Consider the following 10,000-nt stretch of genomic DNA (forward strand, 5'->3'; position numbering starts at 1 on the left):
TGGATTTACCTCTGGGATCGTACTCTCTTTATACTTCAGCATGCCAGCGTTCATTCATAAATTGATGCGGGCGTTCATTCATAAATTGTCTCAAATTTCACGGTAGAGAAAGCCCTCTATCACTGGGTTAGGGTCCCTCTATCCCTGGGCTGCTAAAACGGCTAACATTGATTTAGATGTTAGTGATGTGTCGACAATAGTTCCTTCTTTAAACTCTGTTTCTCCTCTCTGTGCCATCTATTTTATCACCTGTGTATGTTAATACTAGACAGACCTACTAACACTAAAACTCAGCACTGTTAAGCATCTTTAAGACCCACAAACATTGGCTGAAGCAATGAGTCAAGTTTAACTGCTAAAAATTGGTCATTGAGTTAAAATCCAGTTCTTAATTTCAGGGTGGACAATAAGACGAGCCTTGACGTTACACAATGATGAAGTACAGGTTAAACAAGTTTTGCAACGTGCCAATTTGTCTCAGCAGCGCCTCTCTCAGCCAAACGGTGAACTTTGCATGGACATATGAAGGGTTACAGAGTAATTAAGTGGTGAAACATAACATTCCCTAAAGAATAAAAACCTTTTCGTAACCTTTTTGACAAACTTTCCATTTTTAGTATGGACTGATTAACCTGTGGGGGAATCTCAGAGGCAGAAATTGATCTTTTGAACAACGCAGAGTGTCTGACTGGCTAGTAGTCCTTACCTAGGTACTGTCAGGACACGCCCTCATACTCTGCTTCTGACTGGCTAGTAGTCCTTACCTAGGTACTGTCAGGGCCTCATACTCTGCTTCTGACTGGCTAGTAGTCCTTACCTAGGTACTGTCAGGACACGCCCTCATACTCTGCTTCTGACTGGCTAGTAGTCCTTACCTAGGTACTGTCAGGACACGCCCTCATACTCTGCTTCTGACTGGCTAGTAGTCCTTACCTAGGTACTGTCAGGGCCCTCATACTCTGCTTCTGACTGGCTAGTAGTCCTTACCTAGCTACTGCCAGGACCCTCATACTCTGCTTCTGTCTGGCTAGTAGTCCTTACCTAGGTACTGTCAGGGCCCTCATACTCTGCTTCTGTCTGGCTAGTAGTCCTTACCTAGGTACTGTCAGGACACGCCCTCATACTCTGCTTCTGACTGGCTAGTAGTCCTTACCTAGGTACTGTCAGGGCCCTCATACTCTGCTTCTGACTGGCTAGTAGTCCTTACCTAGCTACTGCCAGGACCCTCATACTCTGCTTCTGTCTGGCTAGTAGTCCTTACCTAGGTACTGTCAGGGCCCTCATACTCTGCTTCTGTCTGGCTAGTAGTCCTTACCTAGGTACTGTCAGGGCCTCATACTCTGCTTCTGACTGGCTAGTAGTCCTTACCTAGGTACTGTCAGGGCCCTCATACTCTGCTTCTGACTGGCTAGTAGTCCTTACCTAGCTACTGCCAGGACCCTCATACTCTGCTTCTGTCTGGCTAGTAGTCCTTACCTAGGTACTGTCAGGGCCTTCATACTCTGCTTCTGACTGGCTAGTAGTCCTTACCTAGGTACTGTCAGGACACGCCCTCATACTCTGCTTCTGACTGGCTAGTAGTCCTTACCTAGCTACTGCCAGGACCCTCATACTCTGCTTCTGTCTGGCTAGTAGTCCTTACCTAGGTACTGTCAGGGCCTTCATACTCTGCTTCTGACTGGCTAGTAGTCCTTACCTAGGTACTGTCAGGGCCCTCATACTCTGCTTCTGACTGGCTAGTAGTCCTTACCTAGGTACTGTCAGGGCCCTCATACTCTGCTCCTGACTGGCTAGTAGTCCTTACCTAGGTACTGTCAGGACACGCCCTCATACTCTGCTTCTGACTGGCTAGTAGTCCTTACCTAGGTACTGTCAGGACCCTTATACTCTGCTTCTGACTGGCTAGTAGTCCTTACCTAGGTACTGTCAGGACACTTATACTCTGCTTCTGACTGGCTAGTAGTCCTTACCTAGCTACTGTCAGGGCCTCATACTCTGCTTCTGACTGGCTAGTAGTCCTTACCTAGGTACTGTCAGGACACGCCCTCATACTCTGCTTCTGACTGGCTAGTAGTCCTTACCTAGCTACTGTAGGGGAAAGAAAGAAACGTATGAGCACATCTCTGGTAAACACGATTTTAAGTGTTACTTTTGTATGATTGTCCCTGTGACTCTCCAGGCTGGCTGCTGTCTTCTCATTGGTGAGCTGCGGTCGCCCTGGTAACGGTATGAAGGCTCTGATCCTGGTTGGTGGTTACGGGACCCGGCTGCGACCACTCACGCTGAGCGTGCCCAAACCGCTGGTGGAGTTCTGCAACAAGCCCATCCTGCTGCACCAGGTGGAGGCTCTGGTCCAGGTAGGGAGGGACAGGTGCTCTCAACCAATCACAACACACAGGGGGAGGGACAGGGGCTCTCAACCAATCACAACACACAGGGGGAGGGACAGGGGCTCTCAACCAATCACAACACACAGGGGGAGGGACAGGGGCTCTCAACCAATCACAACACACAGGGGAGGGACAGGGGCTCTCAACCAATCACAACACACAGGGGGAGGGACAGGGGCTCTCAACCAATCACAACACACAGGGGGGTGGACAGGTGCTCTCTCAACCAATCATAACAGACAGGGGGCGGGACATATGCTCTCAACCAATCACAACACACAGGGGGCGGACAGGTGCTCTCAACCAATCACAACACACAGGGGGAGGGACATATGCTCTCAACCAATCACAACACACAGGGGGCGGACAGGTGCTCTCTCAACCAATCACAACACACAGGGGGAGGGACATATGCTCTCAACCAATCACAACACACAGGGGGAGGGACAGGTGCTCTCTCAACCAATCACAACACACAGGGGGAGGGACAGGTGCTCTCTCAACCAATCACAACACAGGGGGCGGACAGGTGCTCTCTCAACCAATCACAACACACAGGGGACGGACAGGTGCTCTCTCAACCAATCACAACACACAGGGGGCGGGACAGGTGCTCTCTCAACCAATCACAACTCACAGGGGGCGGGAGAGGTGCTCTTAACCAATCACAACACACAGGGGGACTTCACACTTTACTGCTGACATTTCTTTTTGAGTTTATTGAAGGTAGTCGGTCACCTTGTGTGTCTCTCTCTCTGTGTGTGTGTGTGTGTGTGTGTGTGTGTGTGTGTGTGTGTGTGTGTGTGTGTGTGTGTGTGTGTGTGTGTGTGTGTGTAGGCCGGTGTGGACCATGTGATTCTGGCGGTGAGCTACATGTCTGAGCTGCTGGAGAGAGAGATGAGAGTCCAGGAGGAGAGAGTACGTACAACAACCCAGCTCACACACACCAGTTGAATCTCACTTTCCTTAAATCACATCTCCGTCTCTCCCACCCTTCCTCGTGGGACGAGCTAAGACGAGAGGAAATCATGCGAGGAGAGAGGAAACGTGTTTTTAGAGGAATCAGACGTCCTTTTGTCAGCTTTTCCGCTACACGTCTTTCTGGAAAGCTGCTCTCGTGTTTCCTCTCTCAGATATCTCTCCTCTATCCTCTCTCATAGCTCCTCAGAGATCCCTCCTCTATCCTCTCTCATAGCTCCTCAGAGATCCCTCCTCCATCATCTCTCATAGCTCCTCAGATATCTCTCCTCTATCCTCTCTCATAGCTCCTCAGAGATCTCTCCTCTATCCTCTCTCATAGCTCCTCAGAGATCTCTCCTCTATCCTCTCTCATAGCTCCTCAGAGATCCCTCCTCTATCCTCTCTCATAGCTCCTCAGAGATCCCTCCTCCATCATCTCTCATAGCTCCTCAGATATCTCTCCTCTATCCTCTCTCATAGCTCCTCAGAGATCTCTCCTCTATCCTCTCTCATAGCTCCTCAGAGATCCCTCCTCAATCCTCTCTCATAGCTCCTCATAGATCTCTCCTCTATCCTCTCTCATAGCTCCTCAGAGATCCCTCCTCATCATCTCTCATAGCTCCTCAGATATCTCTCCTCTATCCTCTCTCATAGCTCCTCAGATATCTCTCCTCTATCCTCTCTCATAGCTCCTCAGATATATCTCCTCAATCCTCTCTCATAGCTCCTCATAGATCTCTCCTCTATCCTCTCTCATAGCTCCTCAGAGATCCCTCCTCCATCATCTCTCATAGCTCCTCAGAGATCCCTCCTCAATCCTCTCTCATAGCTCCTCAGAGATCCTTCCTCCATCCTCTCTCATAGCTCCTCAGAGATCTCTCCTCAATCCTCTCTCATAGCTCCTCAGAGATCTCTCCTCAATCCTCTCTCATAGCTCCTCAGAGATCCTTCCTCTATCCTCTCTCATAGCTCCTCAGAGATCCTTCCTCTATGCTCTCTCATAGCTCCTCAGAGATCCTTCCTCTATGCTCTCTCATAGCTCCTCAGAGATCCTTCCTCTATCCTCTCTCATAGCTCCTCAGAGATCCTTCCTCTATGCTCTCTCATAGCTCCTCAGAGATCCTTCCTCTATGCTCTCTCATAGCTCCTCAGAGATCCTTCCTCTATGCTCTCTCATAGCTCCTCAGAGATCCTTCCTCTATGCTCTCTCATAGCTCCTCAGAGATCCTTCCTCTATGCTCTCTCATAGCTCCTCAGAGATCCTTCCTCTATCCTCTCTCATAGCTCCTCAGAGATCTCTCCTCAATCCTCTCTCATAGCTCCTCAGAGATCCTTCCTCTATCCTCTCTCATAGCTCCTCAGAGATCTCTCCTCTATCCTCTCTCATAGCTCCTCAGAGATCCTTCCTCTATCCTCTCTTATAGCTCCTCAGAGATCCTTCCTCTATCCTCTCTCATAGCTCCTCAGAGATCCTTCCTCTATCCTCTCTCATAGCTCCTCAGAGATCCTTCCTCTATCCTCTCTTATAGCTCCTCAGAGATCCTTCCTCTATCCTCTCTCATAGCTCCTCAGAGATCCTTCCTCTATGCTCTCTCATAGCTCCTCAAAGAACCAGAGTTAGTCCATTTTACTTTTTCCTGGAGGGTCAGTTCAAACAAATCCCAAAGTGGTATCATGTGTAGGTTTTACTTATTCTCTAAGATTTGACCTCTGCCTGTAACACGTTACATGAGAGGTGGCTAGAATAATTTGTCTCTGAAAGCATCAAACAACACAACATTTAAAAAATTAAACAACCTCTCTTTCCAGGGGATCGTTTTCTCCTGCTGCTTCTGTAAGCGTTCAGGGTCAGGATGCATGTTACAGCACTCTTTCAGTAGTGTGACATCAACTATTACTTCTGACTTGGATTGTTAAAGGTCATATGACATGCTTCTTTTTGGATACTTAGACCTCAGTGGTCCCCTAATACTGTATCTAAAGTATCTTTTATATAGATCTTAGTGGTCCCCTAATACTGTATCTAAAGTATCTTTTATATAGATCTTAGTGGTCCACTAATACTGTATCTAAAGTATCTTTTATATAGATCTTAGTGGTCCACTAATACTGTATCTAAAGTATCTTTTATATAGATCTTAGTGGTCCACTAATACTGTATCTAAAGTATCTTTTATATAGATCTTAGTGGTCCACTAATACTGTATCTAAAGTATCTTTTATATAGATCTTAGTGGTCCCCTAATGCTGTATCTGAATTCTCTTTTATATAGACCTTAGTGGTCCCCTAATACTGTATCTGAAGTCTCTTTATATAGACCTTAGTGGTCCCCTAATACTGTATCTGAAGTCTCTTTTATATAGACCTTAGTGGTCCCCTAATACTGTATCTGAAGTCTCTTTTATATAGACCTTAGTGGTCCCTAATACTGTATCTGAAGTCTCTTTTATATAGACCTTAGTGGTCCCTAATACTGTATCTGAAGTCTCTTTTATATAGACCTTAGTGGTCCCCTAATACTGTATCTGAAGTCTCTTTATATAGACCTTAGTGGTCCTCTAATACTGTATCTGAAGTCTCTTTTATTTATTTATATATATATATATATATATATATATATATACATACATACATACATACCTTATATAGATTCTGATTGGTCCATCTGAGCTTTAATTTTCTCAAAGGCAGAGCAGGATACCCAGGGCTCAGTTTACACCTATCACCATTTTTAGCCACGGGGGACCATAGGCAGGCTGGGGGAACTCATATTAATGTTAAAAAAAAACTCATAAAGTGACATTTTCATGCCATGGGACCTTTTTAAATCTTTTTGGAAATCTGGAAAATTTGACACCCTGGCTGGCAGTTGAATTGTTTATGGACATTTAGCATTTTTAATAATACAGAAATGATGATTGTGCTCAGTGTGCAGTATCCTGAATGTTTCTCTGTGTTCTCTTCAGCTTGGCATTCGTATCTCTCTGTCTCACGAGAAGGAGCCTCTGGGAACTGGTGAGTTTCTCTTCACTACAGACAGGAAACTGTCTGTGCATCACAACAAAGTACATGTTTTAAATTGTCCAGTAATTAAAATCGTAATTGAACGAAATATGTAACTACAATATGTTGCGCTACGAATAGGGTTGGGTATCTTTTGGGTTTTATATATATATATATATATATATATATATACAGTTACAGTACAGGCCAAAAGTTTGGACACACCTTCTCATTCAATGTGTTTCCTTTTTATTTTCATGACTATTTACATTGTAGATTCTCACTGAAGGCATCAAAACTATGAATGAACACATATGGAATTATGTACTTAACAAAAAGTGTGAAATAACTGAAAACATGTCTTATATTTTAGATTCTTCAAAGTAGCCACCCTTTTTTTTTTGATAACTCTGCAAACCCTTGGTGTTCTCTCAATGAGCTTTTCATGAGGTAGTCACCTGAAATGGTTTTACCTTCACAGGTGTGCTTTGTCAGGGTTAATTAGTGGAATTATTTCCCTTATTAATAAAAAAGCAAAGGGTGGCTACTTTGAAGAATCTAAAATATAAGACATGTTTTCAGTTATTTCACTTTTTTGTTAAGTACATAATTCCATATGTGTTCATTCATAGTTTTGATGCCTTCAGTGAGAATCTACAATGTAAATAGTCATGAAAATAAAAAGGAAACACATTGAATGAGAAGGTGTGTCCAAACTTTTGGCCTGTACGATATAGAGATAGATAGATGGATAGATAGATAGATGGCTGATATGCGTTCACAGTAGCTGCTGCCCTGCCCACAGCAGTACGTCGCTGAGGGCATTTTTAGATAGCTTCTTCAATTGTCCTTTTTAGGGTTTTTGCATATAAACTGATCCCCGTGCGTTTCATATCAAAATGTTCAGAACAAACTCAGCTTTCTGTATAGTGACCGCCCCCAAAATAGTTCTAGAGCAATGTACTGTATAAAGAGATAATTTGTCCCTAAAGCGAAAATATTTCTCGAATCTCTAGTGAAAACATACATACACTCAATTGTTTTGGTGATTTGAAATGAGTTTACAAAAGTCTTGGGTTCACAAAAGTAGGGTAATATATGAATAGGAGTGTCTTGTGTGTGTGTGTGTGTGTCTGTTTTTGTGAGGACATTCTCACATTCACAGTAAAAGCCAGATTACAAGTCCTCCCTACCAGACTCAACCTCTCTATCTGGTCTCCCTCATTGCTTGCATCACACCTCAGAACATATCACTGAAACTCTGTCTCACATCCTAAATGGTTGCCATGCCTACAGAGGAATGTACATAGCACGTCATGATAGACTAGTAGACCTCATAGTGAAAGACATATCAAACAATTTCCCTCCCTCAGTAAGAATGTACAAACATTATCAGGTAAAACCATCCATGTTCCCCCACTGCAGTAGTACCTCTAGTACTCTCTAGTACCTGGTGGCCAACACACCAGCTGTAGTTATTATCAACGAGGAGTCCAGGGAGGTGCATGTTTTAGAGGTAGGCTGCAGCTTTGATTCCAGCATGGAGGAGTCTTTCTACACCAAGGTAGTTAAATACCAACCACTCCTAAACACCATCTCAGAGCTGGGCTACAGGTGCATACTACTAGTCTTCATATCTGGTAGCCTAGGAAACACACACAGGCTGGTTGTAAGAGGGCTGCAACTACTTGGGATGACCAAAAAGAGGATAAACAGCTTGCAAAATACTGCGCCATATCTGCTATTATTGGCAGCTGCCACATATGGTGGAGACGCTGCTACTTTTACCCTTAAGAACTGAGTATTGTGCTACTTATACCCTTAAGAACTGAGTATTGTGCTACTTATACCCTTAAGAACTGAGTATTGTGCTACTTATACCCTTAGGAACTGAGTATTGTGCTACTTATACCCTTAAGAACTGAGTATTGTGCTACTTATACCCTTAAGAACTGAGTATTGTGCTACTTATACCCTTAAGAAGTGAGTTTTGTGCTACTTATATCCTTAAGAAGTGAGTATTGTGCTACTTATACCCTTAAGAAGTGAGTATTGTGCTACTTATACCCTTAAGAAGTGAGTATTGTGCTACTTATACCCTTAAGAAGTGAGTTTTGTGCTACTTATACACTTAAGAAGTGAGTTTTGTGCTACTTATACCCTTAAGAACTGAGTATTGTGCTACTTATACCCTTAAGAACTGAGTTTTGTGCTACTTATATCCTTAAGAACGGAGTATTGTGCTACTTATACCCTTAAGAAGTGAGTTTTGTGCTACTTATATCCTTAAGAACTGAGTATTGTGCTACTTATACCCTTAAGAACTGAGTATTGTGCTACTTATACCCTTAAGAAGTGAGTATTGTGCTACTTATACCCTTAAGAAGTGAGTTTTGTGCTACTTATACACTTAAGAACTGAGTATTGTGCTACTTATACCCTTAAGAACTGAGTATTGTGCTACTTATACCCTTAAGAACTGAGTATTGTGCTACTTATACCCTTAAGAACTGAGTATTGTGCTACTTATACCCTTAAGAAGTGAGTTTTGTGCTACTGATACCCTTAAGAACTGAGTATTGTGCTACTTATACCCTTAAGAAGTGAGTTTTGTGCTACTGATACCCTTAAGAACTGAGTGTTGTGCTACTTATACCCTTAAGAAGTGAGTATGGTGCTACCTGAATGAAAACACGATGAGAGCAGACTCGTTGGCTAGAAAGCTACAGAATAATAACCTTACTGACTTTTGGAAGGAGGTTAAAGTAATGAATAATAATAAAACAACCTTACCGGTTGATATTGAAGGGGTTGGTAGCAAAAAATAGCTGAGCTTTGCCGTAAGCACTACAGTGACCTTTTTAATTTTCTTAAAAGTAATTCAGTTAAAATCAATCATGAACATATTGATTTCTCAGCAGATATGATCGTTAGGGCATTAGACATTTATGATGCTATTCATAACTTGGATAACAATAAAGCCTGTGGTATGGATTGCATTACTGCAGAACATCTAAAATATGCCAGCCATGAGCTCTGCCCTCTGCTCTCCATGTGCTTTAATAGTTGTCTGGTTCATGGTGTCCTGACAAATGCTATAATGTCTGTAATGTTAGTACCTGTGCTTAAAGACAAGGCTGGTAAGCTCAATAGTATTGACAATTATCGACAAATTGCATTAGCCAGTACCTTGTCGAAAGTACTGGAGAGAATACTGTTAACAAAGCTAGACATGTATGTCCTTACTCCTGACAATCAGAAAACATGGAACTGACCTGTGTATCTCTGCTCTTAAAGAGATTGTGTCCAGGTACACAGGTCTAAATTCATCTGCATTCCTATGCTTTATTGATGCGTCAAAGGCATTTGATAGAATTAATCATGAACGATTGTTTGTAAAATTGTTAGATAGAGGTTCCCCTAAATCTTTTGTGAGAATTTTAGCGTTTTGGTATGCCCACCAAACATTTCAGGTTAAATGGGATAATGCTGTATCTGCTCCATTCTGTGTCAGGAATTCTGTCTCCTATTTTATTTAATGTTTATATGGATTAATTATCAAATCAGCTAAATACTGTAGGTAAAACCATCTGTCTTGTGGGCAACACTGTTGTTAATCACCTGGTCCTGCTGTGTCCATGTAGTG

At 43.1% G+C, this 10,000-nt stretch overlaps 1 protein-coding gene across 1 annotated transcript in view; it reads left to right on the plus strand.

Annotated features, from left to right (window-relative positions):
* Positions 1 to 10,000, plus strand: part of gmppb (GDP-mannose pyrophosphorylase B) — a 26,250-nt gene that overhangs the window by 290 nt on the left and 15,960 nt on the right. Inside the window, exons 2-4 of the mRNA XM_028576349.1 lie at positions 2,180 to 2,357; positions 3,228 to 3,308; positions 6,318 to 6,366. Coding sequence (XP_028432150.1) covers positions 2,229 to 2,357; positions 3,228 to 3,308; positions 6,318 to 6,366 — 259 coding nt within the window. The 5' untranslated portion in view covers positions 2,180 to 2,228. The remainder of the gene's footprint in view (positions 1 to 2,179; positions 2,358 to 3,227; positions 3,309 to 6,317; positions 6,367 to 10,000) is intronic.

Source organism: Perca flavescens, chromosome 4, assembly GCF_004354835.1.
Source record: "Perca flavescens isolate YP-PL-M2 chromosome 4, PFLA_1.0, whole genome shotgun sequence".
NCBI classification, from domain to species: domain Eukaryota; kingdom Metazoa; phylum Chordata; class Actinopteri; order Perciformes; family Percidae; genus Perca; species Perca flavescens.